General features: G+C 40.2%; 1 protein-coding gene across 1 annotated transcript in view; it reads right to left on the reverse strand.

Annotated features, from left to right (window-relative positions):
- Positions 1 to 21,159, reverse strand: part of DGKK (diacylglycerol kinase kappa) — a 147,744-nt gene that overhangs the window by 93,929 nt on the left and 32,656 nt on the right. The window contains exons 2-4 of the mRNA XM_090265033.1: positions 8,638 to 8,748; positions 6,846 to 6,926; positions 4,789 to 4,893 (exon numbers count right to left, since the gene is read on the reverse strand). Coding sequence (XP_090121159.1) covers positions 4,789 to 4,893; positions 6,846 to 6,926; positions 8,638 to 8,748 — 297 coding nt within the window. The remainder of the gene's footprint in view (positions 1 to 4,788; positions 4,894 to 6,845; positions 6,927 to 8,637; positions 8,749 to 21,159) is intronic.

A 21,159-nucleotide genomic window follows, 5' to 3' on the forward strand; every position in this document is an offset into this window, starting at 1 on the left:
TAACGAACCGAACACCAGCTGGAGAGAAGTCTTATAACCACGGAGAGACAGAAAAGGCCGCTACATCACAACGTGACCGGTAGGGAGTGCGGAGACGTGGAAGGGCTGGCTGGGCTCCCACGGGTGGCAGCTGAAGGGGCTGAGAAACAGCTCAGCAGCCGGGGATTCCCCCTGAGAAGGGCAGGGTCTAAACCCCCAGCTGGGCTTCCCAGCCTACAGCGACAGAGTGCAAAGTAAAATAGTATCAGCTGTGAAAAGCGAAAAGCCACAGGCTTTCTTGCTAGCCGGAGAGAAACAGCAGGAGAAAAAGAGCTCTTAAGTGGATCACATACGAAAATATTTTGGCCACCACTTACCCTGGGCTCAAGCAGAGGGAAGGCAGAGAGGACTGGAGACACTTGGGGAGAATTTGGCACGGTGGCTTTGAGGGGAGAACTGGAGGAGCAGCTGACTGGGTCCCAGTGCTGACTCATCCCCAGTACTGCGGGTAGACCATTCCCCTCCAAGTGGCGTCAGCCTGAGGGGAAGCAAAAGCCCTGCCTACAGGAATTAAGCTGCCACACCCACAGTCCTTAAGCCTGACAGCTAATCACAGATTGAATAGATTAACAATCAAAGAAGACAGACAACAGCAGTAGATCCCTGGAAGTCTCCAACAGGCTGCCTAGGGCCAGACTGGTACATGATCTGACGCCACCAGAGGCAGATCCAGGAAGTGCAGATCATTCCAAGAAGCACCAACAAACAATAGGAGTCAAAAAAATGGGGAGACAGAGAAACAACCTCCCATCAAAAGGAAAGGTAGAATCCCCAGAAAGAGTGCTAAATGAAATAGAGGGGAGCGAACTATCAGATATGGAATTCAAAACATGGATTATGGAGAAGCTGAATGAGCTCAGCGGAAACTTCAAAGAACTCCAGAAAAACTACAAGGAACTCACAGAAAATTACGTGAGCATGAAAAAGGACATAGAAGCTATCAATAAGAGCCAGGAGGAAATGAAAAATACGATCTCTGAATTGAAGAACACAGTAGAAGGAATTAAAAGCAGGCTAGAGGAAGCAGAAGATCGGATCAGCGAGCTGGAGGACAACCTACACAAAAACTCCCAGACAATGCAACAAAATGAAAAAAGACTGAACAAGACTGAAGAGGTTCTAAGACAGCTGCAGGACAACATGAAACGTAATAATATCCGTATCATAGGAATTCCAGAAGGAGAAGAAGAAGAGCAAGGGATAGAAAACCTCTTTGAAAAACTAATGACAGAAAACTTTCCTAACATGACGAGAGAAAGAGTCACGCAAGTCCAGGAAGCACAGAGGGTCCCAATGAAGATGAACCCCAACAGGCCCACTTCAAGACACATCATAATTAAAATGCCAACATTCAAAGACAAAGAGAGAATCCTAAAAGCAGCAAGAGAGAAACAACTAATAACATACAAGGGAGCTCCAATAAGGCTATCATCAGATTTCTCAGCAGAAACACTACAAGCCAGAAGGGAATGGCAAAAAATATTCCAAGCAATGAAAAACAAAGGCCTACAACCAAGAATACTCTACCCAGCAAGGCTTTCATTCAAAATGGAAGGTGAAATAAGGAGTTTCCAAGACAAAAGAAGGCTAAAAGAATACATCTCCACCAAACCAGCATTGCAAGAGATGCTAAAGGGTCTGCTTTAAGAAGATGAAGAAACAGAGAGACAGAGAGGAACACGAGTACAAAGGGGGAAAATGACAATGAATAAGTACTGAAAGAAAGAAGGAACTTCTACCATTTGCAACAACATGATTGGAACTAGAGAGAATTATGCTTAGCGAAATAAGCCAGGCAACAAAAGAAAATTACCTTATGCTGTCACCTGTTACAGGAAACTAATGAACAACACAAACAAATGAGCAAAATTGAACCAGAGGTATGTAAACAAGGAATAAACTAACAGTAACAAAGGGGGAGATGGGAGGGAGAGAAGGGGTAAGAAGGGGAAGGGTCTAGTCAAAGAACATGTATGAATGACCCATGGACATGGACAACTGGGTGGGGACTGACTGTGGGGGGGGGCAGGGTGCAGGGAAGCAAGAGGGGGAAAAAAAGTGAGACAACTGTAGTGGAAAAACAAACAAACAGAAAATTTTTTAGTGGGGGGGGAATAAAAATATAAAGAATAGAAATGCAAGTTCAGTGAATATTAGAAGGACAAGGATTTTCCTTCCGATAAGACAGTCCTACAGACTTAGAGACTTGTATGTGGGTTATGTTACATAAATTAACATGTGTTTTCTGTTTTCAAAGGGCATAAGCCTACAATCTCATTACCTGAGTGATTATCTGTATGCATAGGCCTCACTTAATCCTGTCTGCATTGCTGCCTCCTGAGACTCAATGGTTTGGCTGAACTAAGTGGCTGGGTTGGTGAAGAACGGGGTGGTCTGTGGGCTTCACTTTAAAACTGGTTTCTCTTTTCTATCCTAATGGCTTGGACAGAAAAAGCCCAGAGGCCTGAGATGGGGGAAACCTAAAATATTTCCCTCAGTCCAAAATAAGTATAATGGGCAAAAGGGTTTTGGACAGGTGAGATGTACCTGGCACACCTTCCTCCAAAGAAGCCCTTCTTTTCCCTAATGTGGGACATTGAAAAATTAATACCTGTCTTTTGTCATCTAGTGGTTACGGATTAAATGATGTCCTTTAACCCTGTTGCCCCCAGAATACAACAAGGATGCCAGCCTGTCAAACCAAGCATGCCGTTGTCCAGAGACAGCCAACCAACCTGGAGTCTGCACGATCCTTCCCCTTGCGGGAAGGCCACCCTCCCCTCCACATCCCCACTCTTATTAGGTATTTCTTGACCCACGGGTAGGTAGGACGACGACCATGTCCAGCTTGAAGCAGCTAGAGGAGCTCGAGACCTTCATCCATTGTCCTTTATAAGATTGTAAAGGGTCTTAAGTCTGAGAGGGAGGAATTGTTATTTTTTATTGTTAAAATATTTAACTAATTAATTAATTAATTTTAAAAAAAGAAGAAGAAGAATATATGAAAGGGTGAGGCGGGAGAGCTTGTATGTACGACCCATGGGCATGGACTTGGAGAGGGGATTGTTGGGGAAGGGGGGTGCTGGGCGGAGGGGAGCAAAGGGGAAAAAAAATTGGAACTATTGTAACAATATAATCAATAAAATATACTTAAAAAAAAAAAAAAGAAATTATACATTAGTGCTCTTATGACTTTTTCTAGAAGTTTTTGTATTCCTGGACTAATGATTAAAATTCAAAATATCCTATGTGATCTTTTTTTGCCAAATTGAAAATGTGTGATTCATGATAAGTGCTCCAGTTTGGATAAAGAAAAGCTGAGAGAAGAAAAGGGATTGGTCCACAAGAGGGAGGATGGGATAGGAGCATGGAAATCACAACTTTTGTGGCTACCTTTAATGCCATGCAGGTGGGCAGGAGGGACAGGATGTGTTTTTCCATCAAGAAAGGAAAAAGAAAATAAACAAATGAAATGTTCAGAGCTAAATCATACAAAGATGGTCATAAGATTCTAAGCAAAGTATCTCTATTAAGCATATATTATATGGGCCTGGAAATGGCCTTACTGATATGTGGAGAGGTATGTAGGCCCCACTTCTGTGAACTTGTGATGTACTCATAGCCATGACTAGCAGAATGTATACTTATAAAACTAAGTGGTCAAAAGCCTGAGAAGTCCTAGGGGAATGAGGACAGATGTTTTTTCTCCATGGCACAAATTTTACTTCTAAAACCCATTATTACCAAGCCACAGTCTATACTGCTTTGTCGCAAATGCCTGTAACAATTCCATACCCATTGCTAGTTATTTAAGACATCATTTTTTAAGTGTGAAATCATTTTCCCCTTTACTTCCAAGGTGTTCAGAGAAGAACTTTGCTTTAGGATGAACCATGTACCACTCCTTTTCTAAACTTTAGCTCCAAGATTACCCTCAGATTTGTTTATTCATTAAAAAAATATTTCTTCAGCCTCTGCTATGTGCCAGACACTGCTCTAAGTAAATAAATGACAAAAATCTCTCCTATTTTAAAAGTTACATAATTTCCAATTAGGGTAGGTCTGCAGAATAATGGGCTGAAGGCATAGCCTAGAGTTTGAATGGTGGTACCACTTGTGGTAGGGGGAGCAGCGGCCAGGGGTTTGGTATTGCTAGGAGAAAAAGAACCCTGCTAAGCTTTGAGGAGGACTGCTCCTTGCATTTCTCTCTACATTTCTTCTATGGTAGACAATAAACAGAGAGGCAAAATTGCATAGTTGTTAGGGATACAGGCCTTTGAGTCACAGAGCCTGGGTCCAAATCCTGGCTTTGCTACTGAGTAGTTATTTCATTTTGGTCTGGTTCTTTCTCCTTTGTGAATCTCAATTTTCTTAGCTGTTACTTTAGTCATTCAACAGACCCAAGTCAAGACTGCTGATTTCAGCTTTGCTAACATAAGAACATCTAAATTAGCTGCTCATATACATCTTGAATGCCTCATCCACTGGCCATATAGTGACATCTACATGTAAAATGGAAGCATACAGATGTAGCTAAACCACATACTTACCAACATCTAAGTATAAGCGAATTACTCCTGTTTATAAATAGTTTTAAATAGGTTTCCTAATGATATTCATCTATAATTCCTGACCAGATGGTCTCTGCTTCCATCTTATTATTTCCCTGTTTGAAAGGTGGCTTAACTAATGCAGTCTATTTTGTGTTTATGCTTGAGAGTTGTGTGAAGTCTCTACTATTTCCTTTACCTTACAAATTTCTCCCTGTTGAACTGTTTTTATGACGTTAATCCATTCTTCCATGACTTTCCGGTTGGGTGCAGCCAAGGTAAGTTTTTGTTGTGGTGTGATCACCTAAACAGAAGGTCATATTATTAGCTGGTTCTCATTCTACAAATACACCCCCAAACAGAGCCTTGTGTATTCTCCAAGGACTTAGACAGTTCTACCAAGCATAACTGAAGCCACTTTTTAAACACAAGAAAGATGTTCCCAGAGCTACTTGTAGCTCCCTAGATACCAACCCCCCCAAATAATAATAATAATAATAATAGATAACACTTTAATGGCACTTACGATGTTCTAGGTATGGTTCTTTTGCACTTTATGTATATTACTTATTTCAATCTTCATTACAATCCCATGGTATAAGGATTTTCCCCATTTCATAGTCAGGAAAACAAAGGCAGAATGAATTAAGTGACTTGTCCAGGACCACTTAGCAGGTAAAAAGCTAAGCCAGAATTGAAATACAGATTATTTGGCCCTGGGACACATGATTTTAAGCATTAAGTCAGGCATTGATATATTACTCAAGTGAGGTTGCCTGAAAATCCTACTCACTTACTGCTTCTTTGTCTACTTGAAAATAGTAAAAGGGTATATCGTTCATTAGGGCGTGCCTCTTTCTGTTTGGGAGAAGGGTGAGAATGCAGTGAGAAATATAAAATTTAAGTTTATCTCTTTCTTATGGTTAGGGACAACTGGAAGAAAATTTTTGTGTTATCTCTCTTAATCCTGCTTTTTGCAACAACCTAAATGAAAATGAAAAAGCCATGCTGAGGGTCTAGCAGAGGTAGACCATGGCCAGGACTTGGTCTTTTCCAAGAGAGCAATAGGGAGCCTGGATAGCAATAACATCAGTCATTGTTTCAATGGCCCTACTTGCGTTTACCATTGACCTCCAAAATCTTGGAACTAGAGCTCACCATACCAACAAGCAATTTCTTTTTATTTTTGCATGTAGCACAGCATAATTCTGTGATAGATGGGAAACATAACTAGTGGGAATTGTGATAACAACCATTCTTTGGGTCCAAACCCATTATTGTACAGGGATGATGAATAGTGTCTCTGTTTTAATTAGACTAAGGGACAACCTAGCCCTTGAAATTTCTCTGTAGAATGAAGACCAAAAACAGTAGACTTGTATGCTCGTCAGCCAAAGGTTAAGTTTTTGGGGAATGGGTCAACAGAAGACTCAGCTTTATCCTGGGTCAGTGTGACATAATGAGAGAGATGGCTGTTCTCCTTTCAAAGAAGAATGGAATGTGGACCTACCACAGAAGCAGGATATTCGCCCTATAGATCTTCAGTCTGCTAAGTATAACCCTCCACCTGCCTGAAAAGGAACCACGGCTTCCATAAGCCACCACTGAAGCTGGGAGAAGACAGTTCTGTGAGGAAGTGAATAGGAGAATTCCTGAGCCAGTGGACTTGCTATTTTTCAGTGACCTTTCTGGTCTGGATTCACCTGAATGATCAATGCCTTATGAAGTTTCGGCAGCACCAAGCCCTTGAATACTTTCTTAGAATATCTTATGCTTTCTTTGAGGTACTGTCTACACTAATCTGAGCATAGGTAGCTTTTGCTTTGGATTTAGGCTCTTATCTGCTTCATCAAAGGAGAGAATGTCATGTACCTTGATTATTCTGATATTTTCTACAACATATTAGCTGTCTATTGAAAGACTCCCAGTGATACTCTTCTAAATCAACTTCATCAGAAGAGTAGAGTTTCGTAATACTCACTCCTCCCACCCCCAAAATCAGCTCAGTTTTATAACAACCTGGTAATAAGAAACAGGGCCATTGGTTTTTTTCCCCCCTGTGGTGAGCTGGTAAAAGTGTTTACATGAACAATCTTCAGCACTCATTTGCAATACTACTTGAAGCAGATTACCATAGACACTTGGGATCAAAGAAAACTTGGGAAACCTAAACTCCAAAAAGGCACCAAGTGTACCAACCCCTCTTCCCAGCTACTTCCCATCCCTGTCCATTCAGTCATTCTCAACCTTACTTACACAAAAACTGTGGCAAAGGTTTCTACAGCTAGTTTCTGCCAAGGCAACTTGAGATAGGTCAATTGTTTCAAAGCGTGCAAACTAGAAAGATACAAGAGGGAGAAGGGAAGGGAACCATCTGGTTAATGAGGCAAAGAGACACTAAAACCTAAACACACATACACATGCACATGTACAATAATAGGCATTTTTTGGCAGTCATGATGTAATCATTACTGTGGCTTGAGTGCTAGGATTTATTTAGCATCATGATTTTTATTGATATAACATGTGACAAACAAAAAACAAACCAAACTAAACCAAAATGCAACTGTTCCCAAACCTTTGATATAGATTTATATGAAAGCTTGGGTAATTCAGAATTACTCAAAACTAAAGGTTGATGTTGGAGAAGATAACATGATGCGGTCTAGCTAGGGGCCTAGTGGAGCAGTTAGCAGTTATTAGCTCCAATTTTATCAGCTGGTAGCATTTGACTATGTTGCTAGTCCCATCTAGTTTTAGGCCTGCGTTGTGTTATACACTGGCTATGGTAGGTAACATCCAACAAGAAGCAGGACACCAGTACTATGGATACAGATAGGATTGGCTTCAATGGTATGCAACCTGTGTAGTCATTTAGGGCCTCATGTTCAGACAGGTCTGACACTTGAAATTCTTAATAAGTTTGTCATTGAATTTGTGTTTTGTAAGTGAAATTTAATGGGACAATGGGTCATGAACATGAGCAGAGGAGATATGCACAACATGCATGTCCATTCCATACATTGTCATTCCATTTGCATTCATGATACCCATGAGCACAGAATTCCAGTGAACCATTGATGTGTGGAAATTCAGTGAGACTCAAAGCAAGTATAAGGTAAGCATGTTACATCTATGACTGAGTAAGTAGGGGAGGTGACAGCCCTGAGAGGTCACACTTTCTGTTGCAACTAGAACTTGCTTTAAACACAGCAATGGTATTCTAAGAAACAAAAACTACCAAGGAACCCTATCCTATTCTTTCTTAATCATGTTACTTCCCTGTATTACCCAATCATTTATGCTGAAAATGATAACATTGAAGAAAGGGAAAGGATAGGGAAACCCATAATTCCTTTTTGTTTTAGAGTATTGGTAGAATGTGTAATTACCAAGATGTGAAATAAAAACAGTTGAGCTAGTTCTGTGCAGTTTTGTGTATTGATGAGAACTGTGTGTGTGTGTGTGTGTGAGAGAGCTACCAAATGTAAATTATACAAGTTTGGTGGTTCTACATGAGTTAAATTATTTTCTATTTTCTTTTAAAACTGGATTGTACAATATGCAGATGGATGGCAAAATTGCTAATAATTAAAATTTTTTTTGTTTACTTAAAATGACATTAATAACAATAGATGCTGTGACAAATCATTGTTTTATATTTTAGAATCTTTATTGGCATTTCTCCTTTTTTAAAAAAATAAGAGGCCCACATTTATATTTTGTATTGGGCCCCACAAATTACGTAGTTGGTTCTGAGTGTAGAAGCTAATTGAGGAACCTATGAAAGGAAGGGAAAATAGAAAAGGGAAGGGAGAGAAAAGTGTCTCTCATTTGGCCCAAAAGGCCAGCTTCAAGCAAGACTAGAAGGTTTCAACTTCTGCCTCAATGTTTTCCAAATGTTATTACCTATTAGCCCATCTCATCACAAAACAATTTCTGGCACTCACACATTAATCCAATTGACAAGATTTTATCTATCTATCTATATCTATAGGTATATATAGATATAGATAGATAGATAGATGTGTCCTATATATTCTCTTACCGCAGGATGGTGTGCAAAGTAGAGCCTTTGTCCTTGAACCAGAAAATATCTAAGCTTCCATCTTTTGAAGGAGTTACAGCTCTTCAGCAGAGGTCCATCCTTCAGTATTTTCTGAAAGATAGAAGCATAGCACCGAGTAATTAGATCAATTTGCAAGACCATATCACTTGTCCTCTCAGTTGAGAAGATCAGATATCTGTAAGGCTCTGTCTCTTGTCCAGGAAAAAACTCAAGGAACTTCATTCAATCAGAAAATGCATTGGTTACTTTTGGATAACATAGTCACAATGATATATAGGCTATATGTTTCTTAGGGTACGTGACTTAAGAGCTGTGCAGAATATCTCTCTTGGTAGTAGGGGGTAAGGAGGAGGGACATTAATACATGACTATGAGGACATGTCTAAGAAGGAACAAGTGGTAGGGGTAGAGACTGCATTAAGTAAAGGCTGGTTTTCTGGATGTCTCCAGGTTGTAGCTCTAGACAAGGTCTTCCTGTCAACTCAGCTCTTTTGGAGTGTTCCTTTTAGAATACTAAGTTGGATCACATCCCTTCTCTGCTCACAAACCTCCTATAGTTTCCAATCATTTTTAGAACCAAGTCTAAAGTCTTTACCATAGCCTTCAAGGGATTCATGTTCTGGTGAGAGAGCAAAATGTCACCAAAAAAAGGAACTGCCTTCTGATTATGTTCTTTAAATATCTCCTACTCTGACCACCAATTTCCCAGTTACTTGTGAAACAGACTGACTAACAGCATAGAGTCTACTTACCATTTTTACCATAGAGCAAGTTCTCATATTTATAGAAACAAACCACCATGCAAGACTGTTATTTGTGAACAGTACCCACACTCACCAACCTGGAACCAAATTCATACTGAATAGACAAAGTCACCAAAGCAAGGCTGTATCATGAATTCTATCTATCGCTTAAATTAAAATCCACCATTGAGTGGTTGTGGAAGTGTTATGTCTGGCTCACTGAATGTTTTTCAGTTTTTAATTAGTTGATGTTATTTAAAAGGCAGAAGATTTCATATTAAAATTCAAGTTTCCTGTTTCTTTAAAATAATCAGAACCTCTGGTAACAGTGCACCTATATTCTCACATGTCAACAATATGCTGAAATGGAGTAGCTGTTGCTTTCCTCAGATGGGGCACCTGACTTCACCAAGCACTTGAGTTTGGGATCCTGATATAAACAATTCTTTGCTACTCCTATTCCCCCTAATATATATATATATATATATATATATATATATATATATATATATATATATATTTGAAAAGTCAGTTCATCAGTAATCCATGTTTACCTGAGTCCTCTTGACAACTTATGGGACTTTCAAGATACTGTACAGTCCTTGAGAAGCTCACACAAGAATGATGCCAAAGAGTCAAGACAAAAAACAATAAGATCTTGTAGGAAGGAAAAAGATGGCAGGGAGAGTGGAAATTTATATTTAAATTCTTGAAAATAAGTCAGGTAAGCTATGGTATACATTCTCAATGATGGTATTTGTGTTTCTTTATCCTAACCTTCTCACCTCTGTGTCATTTATTTTTCTTTTTTTTAAAGTATATGTTATTAATTATGTTGTTACAATAGTTCCAATTTTTCCCCCTTTGCTCCCCTCTGCCCAGTACCCACCTTCCCTCCAGCAATCCCACCCCACTTAGTTCATGTCCATGAGCCGTGCATGTAAGTTCTTTGGCTTCACCCTTTCCTATATTATTCTTAACGTCCCCCTGTCTATTTTGTGCCAACTGATTATGCTTCTTAATCCCTGCACCATTTCCCCACTTCTCCCCCTTCCTCCCTCCCAGCTGATAACCCTCCAAATGATTCCCATATCTATGATTCTGTTCCTATTCTGGTTTGCTTAGTTGGATCTTGTTTTTATTTTTTAGATTCAGCTATTGATAGTTGTATTTGTTGTCATTTTAGTGCTCATAGTTTTGATCTTCTTTTTCTTAAGTAAGTCCCTTTGACATTTCATATAATAGTGGCTTGGTGATGATGAACTCCTTTAGCTTTACCTTGTCTGGGAAGCACTTCAACTGCCCTTCCATTCTAAATGATAGCTTTTCTGGATAGAGTAATCTTGGTTGTAGGTCCTTGTTTTTCATCACATTGAATACTTCTTGCCAGTCCCTTCTTGCCTGCAAAGTTTCTTTTGAGAAGTCAGCTGATAGTCTTATAGGCACCCCTTTGTAGGCAACTGTCTGTTTCTCTCTTGCTGCTTTTAGGATTCTTTCTTTCACCTTTGGCATTTTAATCATGGTGTGTCTTGGTGTGGTCCCCTCTGGGTCTAGCTTGCCTGGGACTCTCCATGCTTCCTGGACTTGTATGTCTATTTCCTTCTCAAAATTTGGGAAGTTTTTCTCCATTACTTTTTCACATAAGTTTTCCATTTCTTGCTCTTCCTCTTCTCCTTCTGGCACCCCTATGATTCCGATATCGGCACATTTAAAGCTGTCCCAAAGGTTCCTAAGTCTCTCCTCATTTTTTTTCAATTTTTGTTTCTTCTTCTGTACTGGTTTACTGTTTTTTTCTTCTTTATGTTCCACGTCATTGACTTGAACCCCGGTTTTCTTCCCTTCACCATAATTTTGTGTGGATTTTCCTTAGTTTCACTTAGCATAGCCTTCACTTGTTCTCTTGTGCATTTGCCGTACTCAAGGATATCTGTCAAGCCTGTAAGTATCTTTATCACCAGTGTTTGGAATTGTGAGTCTGTTAGGTTGGCTATCTCTTCATCTGTTAGGTTGTCTATCTCCTCCTCGCTTAGTTCTCCCACTGGAATCATGATCCATTCCCCCTTATGGGCCATACTTCTCTGTCTCCTCTTTGTGATAGGTTCCTGTGTTTTTTTGCCTCCGCATCCCTGGTAGAGCTGTCGCTCCTGTTACATTGTAAGGGGTGGAGCCTTAGGGATTCGTCAGTACAGCATGACATGTTTCACCATGTTGTAGCGCTGTATGAGGGGAGAGAGGTCTGAGAGGAAACAATGCCACTTGCCTAGCACTCGCCCATTTCCCAGGCACTTCTCCCACTTTTGTATGGGACTGACACTTCTCTAGCTGTTGCCCTGGCTGTCTTTCCCAGAGTGGATGTTCTAGGACCATTGGGGCCCTTTAAACAAGTGGACTCTGCTGAGAGACCAGCAGTTTCTGCCTCTGCCCCAAACCCCACTGGTTTGTACAGTCAGAAGCAATGAGGCTTTATTTTCCCCTGTGCTGGGACCAGGAGCTGCGCGGTCTAGTGAGGATCTGGGAATGCTCCCCAGGTGTCCCTCCTTACTGTTTAAAACATGTAACTGTGCTTTCCGCTGGCCTGCTTCCACCACCCATTGCTGCCACCACCACACCGCATCCTCTCCACCCTGGCTCCACCCCTCCTACCTGTCTAGGTATTTCTTTTTTATATCTTTGTTTGTTGGACTTTCGTGCAGTTTGATTTTCTGGAATCTTTGGTTGTTTCTAGTTTTGAAGTAGTAGTATTCCTTCTAAGTTGTGGAGGGAGATATAGCATGTCTGTCTACGCCTCTATCTTGGTGGGAAGTCCCATTTATTTTTCTATATTAAGTGTTCATGAAACCTAGGCAGTCATAAGTATCTGTTTCAAACTTTTAACTGCTCCAACTTTGTACAACTGGAGCCATACACGTTATTTCTGCCTTTTCCCCAAGTTAGTCTACTCTGTTAATTACTAAATGCTTCTTCTACTGTTCTTATTCTGTCATATATACTCTCCAATGTAATAGCTCATTTTACAATTTTCAGCTGGATATTTTTCCCTTCCCTCTATTTTCAGTTTAAAGCCTCCTTCAACTTCAATGGCTTTCTCTTACCCTTGCTGCCATACCCATTTCTGTTCTCTTCCTATTCCCTTCAGGGTTAGGATGATGGAGTGAGGTGGTACTGAGAAAATGAGGAGGGTTTTTTTTTTTCTCCAGACAATTCCTAGAACCCTGGGCCTTCTAATTCCTTCAGAAAATTCCCAGACTAATAGTGATTTGAAATACTGGAATAAGTAGAAATCAGCCTCTTCTCTCCAGCTACTTCCTTCCATCAACCCTCACTAATGGTCATTCTTTAATTTCCTTTCCTGGTACTTAAGAAATGTTCTCTTTCTTCCCTTACTTGTTCCCTGATAATTAGGGATATCAGTTATTTATTCAAGGACACATCTAAAAAAATGAATTAATCTATTAATATGAGGACTTGGCAAATCAACAAAACCTTCAGTTCTCATCCTATGAACTCAGCATTTGTCAAGTCAAGAAAAGACTTTGTGATGCACTTATCATTGAAAAGTGCTTCATTCATATTTTCTGAGCTCCTACTATGAACTTCATCTTTTGCTAGACCATTTGAGGCAGCTAAATAAGTTACAGGCACATTCCCTGTCTCAAAGATATGAAGAGTAGGGGTGGATGGGGAGAGAACAATAATCCATGTAGACAAATACAAAGTTATGTGAGCTCAGAACCATTTGAAAGAATCTTGTGGCTTGGTGTTTGTTGCCTTAAATGTTTACTTTCTGGTTCAAATGAGGGATTCCATCAGAACAATGGCTATCTACTCATACACCCTGTCATTGTATATACCAGCCAAATCACAATTATCTCCTCTCTGTGCTGTGATATTAAATTGGTCACTTTGAACGCACAAGCTTTAAGGCAGGGCTATTTGCTCAATGTTAATTGATAACAAAAGAGACAGCAAGACCTAGTAGGAAAACTGGAGAGCTCAAGCCCAGTTGCTACAAAGATTTAGGTGATTGTTATTGAATGCTGACCAGTGTTACCAGCTCATTTCATTTTTAAAGAGAAACTGGCAATCCAGGCTAAAATTTGTGTGAAATTTTATAACATTTAAATGTTATCAACGAATTGAATTAAAACAAAAACAAACAAAAAAAAAATTGTGAGGCCCAAAGAAAACATTTTCAGGCCAAATTCAGCCCACAGGCAACCAGATTTAATGTTCTAAATTATAGCTACTATCACTTTATCTAGGGGACAAAGTAAGTGAGTGGTGGGTATTCCTGGCATCAGAGCAGGTTGCAGTATATGAGTTTAGAGTTTGTGTGGGAGGAGCCTATAAAAGTGAGAGACATATTACTAAGTTCGGAGCATATAAATGTTGATGTAATTTATATATAGTAGGAGAAAATGGTTAGCAGGCCATACAATAGTTTCTTAAGTTCTAAACACAGGCTCTATATTATTCACTCAGAACTTCAACAAATATCCAAACTTGAATTGGGAGAAGGTAAAGTTCCTATAGTTTCTTGCCTTTTAAACTCTGTCCCCCTTCAGGAGAAACTTACTTACTAATCCATTCACTGTTTCTAAATAAACCCTTGTGCAAACAGAAGCTGAAAATCTATCAATGGGTCAATAAAATATGTGCATGCAAATCAACTTTTACCTGCTTGGGGCCGCTAAACTTAATGACATAAGACAAAAACTGGAAGACTCAAACAAACAAGCACATCCTGCAAAGGCAGGTATTGAAAGGGGAGCTCTTCCCTATCCTGTAAGAGGATTTGCAAAGTGCTTCCCAGTTTCTGGCCTCTTGTGAATAACATCATCTCAATGCCCCCTCTCCACAACCATGTATAAAGTATTACCTCTAATTTCCAGCTGGCAAAACTGAGGCTTGGGCATTACTCGAGGAGTCACAGTTATAGAATGCTGTTGGGCTCTGTGCTCTTTCCACTATTCAACCCATGACAAGAAAATTGGGCATGCCTGATTAACATGTATACCAAAAGTGAACACTATCCTCTCCCAATCTTTGTTTTGAAAGACAAGACAATAGATTGCTAAGAATTGAAAGTTTAGAAATAAGGAACAGACTGAAAGTGACCAGAGGGAGTGGGGAGAGGGAGAAAGGAGGAAAGAAGAGGAAGGGTCTAATCAAGGAATTAGTATAAATGACCCATGGACATGCACAACAAGGTGGAGATTGACTTCGGGAGGGGCAGGGGTGAGCAGGGCAGGGGAGAGCAATGGGAGGAAAATGGGACAACTGTAATAGAACAACAATTCAAAAATTGGGGAAAAAAATAAATAAAAAGAAGTTCTGTCAACAGCTCTGCTTATAGAGCCATGCCCCACTATCCAGAAATAGAACATTCCTATGAAATCACTGGTAAATCGAAATGGGGTAAAGCAAAGAAGCAATTACCATTAATTTATATGAAAAAATTTTGAGCATTCTCAGACTCAAAAAATGACCTACCTCGTCGTCGGCAGCCGTCCGTCTTGAGAGACGATGGTGTAGCTTCTTAAGAGTCTATCTGCACCGCCGAGAATGGCTGTGCAGTCCGACTCGGGAGTGACACGGTATCTGTCTCCTCCCGTGTTGAATCGACATCTTGCGATGACGCTGGAGTGTCCTCTCCAGTGAAGCTGAAGCTACAGAGCCTGGGCAGGGTGATATGGAGGGTCTGCTGTTGCCCATGCAGCAGACCCCCCCTCTCTTCGCAGCTGAAGGGTCCAAGGGAAAGACGGAGTCAATACAGCTTGGCTTCAGGTGCGCCGCAGGAGTTGCCGGTGTTGACTACAACGTCAAACCGCCTTAGGGACTCCGGCTCCGGATTTTCTGTCGGGGTTTACTCCCTTAGCCTTTCCCCTGAAGAGGTATGCCGCAAGGCAGCGGAGGTTTTTTGGAGTCAGAGTTTTCCTTCTCTGATGTGCCCTGACTGGAAGATCGAACCAACGACACTTAGCTCGCAGGCCGACGCTCAATCCACTGAGCAAAGAAGCAATTACCATTAATTTATATGAAAAAATTTTGAGCATTCTCAGACTCAAAAAATGACCTACCTAATTATACCAAATAACACATAAACCTAAAATAACTATTACATCCAGTTTTACACTAAGTGTAACACCCTTACAAGCTCTCTTAGACTTTTTCTCATAGCATATCTTGCTAATGATGCACAAAATAAATGAAAAAATAAAGCACAGACACTCATAGACACAGTTCAAAGCTTTGACAGCTTGATGCAAAGATGCTGAGCATAGTTCCCAGGGAAGAATCTTGGTAGGACCATTCCAGCTGCTCAGGATGCATGCTGCCTATGCAATGGCTGCTGCAAAACAAACACTGAACTCTATTTTTGCTATTTGCCTTGTTTTGTAAAAGCAAAAATCCTCTTCTGATTTCTTTTGGTTAGTGAAAACAGGCACTAATATAGATGTTTTGTAAAGTGAAGTGACATAAAGCGAATTTCAGAAAGCAGGGAATACCTGAACTCACTACTAAAACTGTAAATGAGCTTCTGAGAAGCAAATGGTAATCCATGGTGGCTGAGAGGGAAATTCTTTTTGTTTTTCTTTTAAAGTGACTAAGATTGGCTAGAAAAGTAATGAGAATTCACATGTATACAGCACTTTGCAATTCATAAAATGCTTTTACCTTAGTTATTGAATCCTCTCAGACACCCTCTGAAAGATAGCAAAATCAATTCTGCTCTATAAAAGAAACTCTGAAGTTCAATTTCTTTAAGTGACTTGCCCATATATTTTTATTTTTATGACATTATCAAGACATTTGGCCCTGACTGGTGTGACTCAGTTGGCTGGGCATTGTTCTGCAAAGCAATTGGTTCCCTGTTTGATTCCCGGTCAGAGAGCATGCCTGGGTTGTGGGTTCATCCTGGTCAGGTTGCATACAAGGGGCAACCTACCCACATTTCTCTCTCACATCGATCTTTCTCTCCCTTTCTTTCTCCCTCCCATACCCTGTCTCTAAAAATAAACAAAATCTTTTAAAAAGACGTTTGAAATTTTTCCTCTTAAATAATATTGTCAATATTTGTTACACATTTTTGAAATTTTTCAGATCTTGGGGTTAAACTGTTTGTAAGAAAAATGCATGTTTGATGTTATGAAAATCAATGATAAACAAGATTCTATATGGGAAATTTTTCTTGGTGGCCATTTTACAGGTATACAGCTACTTCATTAAATGGGGCACACCTGTACTCCTCTTGGTCCATGCTGCCACATCCCTGTACCAATACTTGTGATGCCACAGATAGGAAGAATTTACAAAGGGTAATAGGGTCCTTCCACATACTTCAATGCCATGTGACCCACCTGCTGTTTATTAAATCAGAACATACTGCAGGCAGGCCTCCTAGTCCTTCCTGCCAATTGTATCTGACATTAAAAGCCAGATAGCACTGCAATCTCTACTCTTACACCCTCAAGGCTGGCTGTTTTGTAGTGGGACTGAGTGTGGTACTCAGTTAAATCACTGCAGACATCATTTGGCTTCATTCAAATCCAAGAATGCAGGACTTATGAAGGCACAGGTAATTCAGGTTGCAAGTACAGGCAAAATGTCTACCTGAACTGTGGCATCCCCTGTAGAGAAAGCTAGAACTTTGGAAAGCTCTGCTTTGGTTTCCTTTTAGGTTCTATGATAAACCAGTCCACAAATCCATTATTCCCTTAAATTCTTGCACCCTGGCACAGGTGCTCTGTCTCCCTGATGCTCTACAATTCAGCATGTATAAAATAATTGTCAACAATGAAAGTAAGCCCTTTACTTGCTCCTTATTTATTAAGTATCTTCTATAAAATACCTCAAAGAGTCTGTAAAGCAGCCCAGTTTCATGTATATAATTAACATCTGCCTGGTGCTTAATTGGAAAAAGGCAAGTACAGCTACTGCTGTGACCTCTTTCTATTCTCCTTCCCAATCTCCAAAGCTTTTACCATATCTGCTACATCTGTTTTTCTGTGGCTCAGTGGATTTTTGATGGATTAGGCTTTGAGAGATACTTTTACCTTTTCCTAGGAAAAGCAACCCCTATTAGAAAAATTGAATTCCACCCCACCCAAACAGTTGGCAAGCATAATGACAACCTTACCTGTTATTCTCATGCTATTCTTGGGAGGGAGGCTGGTACAAGTTAGGAATGAGTAGTTTATTGCTCCTCAAGTGAGAATCAGACTCCCGCTATGAGTACAACTGGGGAAAGCAGCTTTCTTTCTATGGCCCCTTTAGTTCATAAACCTAGAACATCTATTCTCTTTGCTTTGAGGCCGAGGATGATAGGAAGAAAGCAGTTTCCTAACTCAGGCCTGCCAAAGTTGATTCAGAGCAACAATGTTTGATTTAGTTAAAATGTAACTCCAGGTGCTTTAGGCTTTAAAAAAGTCCAGGTCCGCTGCTTTACTGAAAGCTTTATACTCACCAGGGTCCTGTTGACATGGCAGGAGTCAGACAGATTGGCTCCAGCACTTAATAACTGTGTGACCTTAAGTAAATCACTTAACCTCTCTGAGTCTCAATTTCCCTGCATGTTAGATGAGGATACCTCACAGATCATGTGCCTGCCACTCTATACATGTGAGTTGCTTGTGGATTGTGGAGGCAGGGGCTTGTGACACAGCTCCATTCATCTTGCTACTGGGAGCTTCCCTCCCTGGCCCTAGCAAGCCTGGCTGGTTAAGGGCTGCAACAGAAGGATGAGGATTAGTTGACTAACTGTCCCAGTTTTTCCAGGACTTTCAGTGCTAAAACCAGGAGAGTCATAGGTAAACCAAGTCCTATTGGTCACCCTAGTACTGAATAATGAGATCTTCCTATTGCTCAGGTCTTCAAGGACTGTAGCTACAAATCCCTCCCACAGCCTCCTGTGCTAAGGAAGAACTGTAGAGCGTCCTCCATGTCCCTGCTCTCTATTAATGAAATAAAATTAACTTGAGAATGATGCTTTGTTTTTCTTCTGAATAGACAAAAATTTTAACCAGTTTCCTGAATATCCTTCAAAAGATAGTTTATACACATGCACAAACACATATACACATATAATGTTTCCTACTTCATGTAAACCAGCATTCTATGCACACTGTTTTGTTTCTTGCTTTCAACACATACTATATAATGAAACCCTTTCAATGTTGCTACATACGGAACTGTCTCATTTCTTTTTATAATTACATAGCATTCCATTGTATGCATGTAAGGTGATTTATTTAAACAGTCCTTTATTAATGGACAGTGATTTAAAATTGTATTCTATTACAGACAATACTGCAATGACTTGCAGTATATACATGCCATTTTACATTGGTGTGAGCACATTGATAAGATAAATGTCAAGCGTTGGTAACTTTAAAACCAGTCCACTAGGACTATAGAGCCTAAAAACATATGTCTTCTCAAATATCTCTGTTCACTTTCCCTTTTCATTTTCTATTATTGGAGTTTACTAGGAAGGGTAAGGATCACTAATTGGTGGTTAGGGAGGAGGTTAACAATTTGGACCCAGGTTGACAAAGTGCAGAAAGCAGTAACCTGGCTCTTGGTAATTGCCTTGGGACTAGCAGCCACCAGGAAGGGGGAAGAGCTTGACTGAGTCTTTCCAGACCACCACACAGGTTTGAATGCTGGTTTCCCTGCATTGAACTGTGAATCCTTGAACAAGCCATTTTACATCTACAGGATGATGGTTATTCTGAGCTAGTTTGGGTGTCAGATCCAACTTAGGGATCACTTCAATTCATTTATTTCTTTCTCTCAGGGGTCACTATTTTACCCAGCAGGAAAAGGCATGGATGAATAACGTCTGCAGATTTCCACTTAGTTTATGCTAAAGGAGACCATATACTGTGAATGATTTCACAAATGGGGAGGAGAAAAGTTACGTACAGTATTTTGAAGATGTGTCTGAAACGTCAAATTGCATATTTTACATATTTTGATACTTTGTAACTACATGCTGCACCATTTCTTAGAGCTCCTAAGTCTGTGGACTTCAGCCTTTAGAGGTATTTTTAAATGCTGCAACCTAAAGCCAAAAAGAACCTTGCAAGTATGCATAGTTGTCGCTTATTTGGCTACAACTCACTCAAAGAGAGAAGTGATTAAGACTTGGCCAAATGCTTTCTGTGTACTGGACTTTAAAAATACCATCTCTTTCCAATCATGTCATCACATGCCTCAAATTTGGGTGTGGTAAGCCCACAACACCTAACTGCATGTAATTGGGGAGCTGGGGAGATTGCCTTATTGCAAACTGGCCCCATGCAGATAGCCCTCTGAAGGTGTGAACAGGATCAAAGAATACATTCACTAACAGGTCCTCTGGGAATGAAGTGGTTAGGTAATAAAGAGGGGATGTTGAGTTTTTGCTTTTACTTTTTCTCAGTCTTATAAAGTCATATTGACAAGAATCATGAGGTTGGTAGATAGAAACTAATGCTAGAACCATTGGTTCTACTTGCTTCTTGCCACAATAGGATGATGAAATTCACTAATTCACTGGTGTGTGTGTGTGTGTATGCATGCTTGTTCATGTTGCCCCACCTATGGTAGGTGCGAGCAGGAACAAGGTCTCAGGTAAGAGCACTTCAGGGTGGTATTGGCTTGTGGATTGGGTGAGGGATTTTCCACTCAACCCTTAAAGCTGTGGATAACCTTGTTGCCTCTGAGCAGAGGACTGTCCCTGACTGAGCAAAATTGCCTCATATGGAGGCAGGAGTCATGGTAGTTTGACAGCCCACCAAACCTGGAGGAAAAGGGAGGGAAGAGCTGTGATTGCAGGAGACACTAAACTGTCAAGGAAGAGACTATGTTGTAAGCCTCAGTTCCAGAGAAATTACTGGCAAGGTACAAAATTGGAAAGCCTTGCCAATTGGTAAAAGGAGGTCAACAGGGACAAGCTTCCTGGAGCAATAACAATGGCTAACAGTTGGTAAATCTTTACTATGTGGGAAGCACTGTTAAATTATGTTATATGGAGAGCTGAAGCTTGGAGAGATTAGGTAAATTCCCCAGTAGGTTGGTAAATGGGAGAGCTAAAATCTCTCTTAGAGTTTTATAGGACATGGAAGACCAGTTATTCCTTGGTGAAAGGAAAAACATAAAGTTTAAATCATTGGTCTTATTGCAAGTTATACCCTATTGTCATTAACAGAAGGAAACATGATTGGGGCAGGGGCAGATGCATGGTGTAAATCTCAGCTATTTGGTTCAGTTTTGATTTTAATATTAAATGCAAAAGTAATTAAGGTAATACTAATTGTTTAATTTATGCAGTACTTTATCAGCAATAAAGATCTTGAAGATTCTCACTTGACTCTGAAGATAACCTTGAGGAGCAGGCAAGGTAGGTAATACTATTGGCTCTTTTTCCAGATAAGAACACTGTTACTCAAGGAAGGACACAATGTCACTATGTGTTAAACTAGTTGTGGCCTTGTGACTTCCAGTAAAAGGCTCTTTTTTCACTGGATCTCTAAATTTTATGTTTTCAGTGTTGTTTGGTATCATTTTAATTGGTAATCTCTTTTTCAAAGCCACATTTCTTCTTCTCATCCCCCTTCCGCCATCCTACAATATAACTCTGCCATCATTGCTGGCAAAGAAGTATGGCATAATCAAGTGTGCAATTGGCAGGCATCCTTGTAGTAAAAGATAGTGATATCATGCTGACCCCAAAGGGAAATTTTTCTCTGACCTGGACGGCTCCTAGTACCAA

Source organism: Furipterus horrens, unplaced genomic scaffold (genome assembly GCF_987537825.1).
Source record: "Furipterus horrens unplaced genomic scaffold, mFurHor1.1.pri manual_scaffold_17, whole genome shotgun sequence".
In the NCBI taxonomy this organism is placed as follows: Eukaryota; Metazoa; Chordata; class Mammalia; order Chiroptera; family Furipteridae; genus Furipterus; species Furipterus horrens.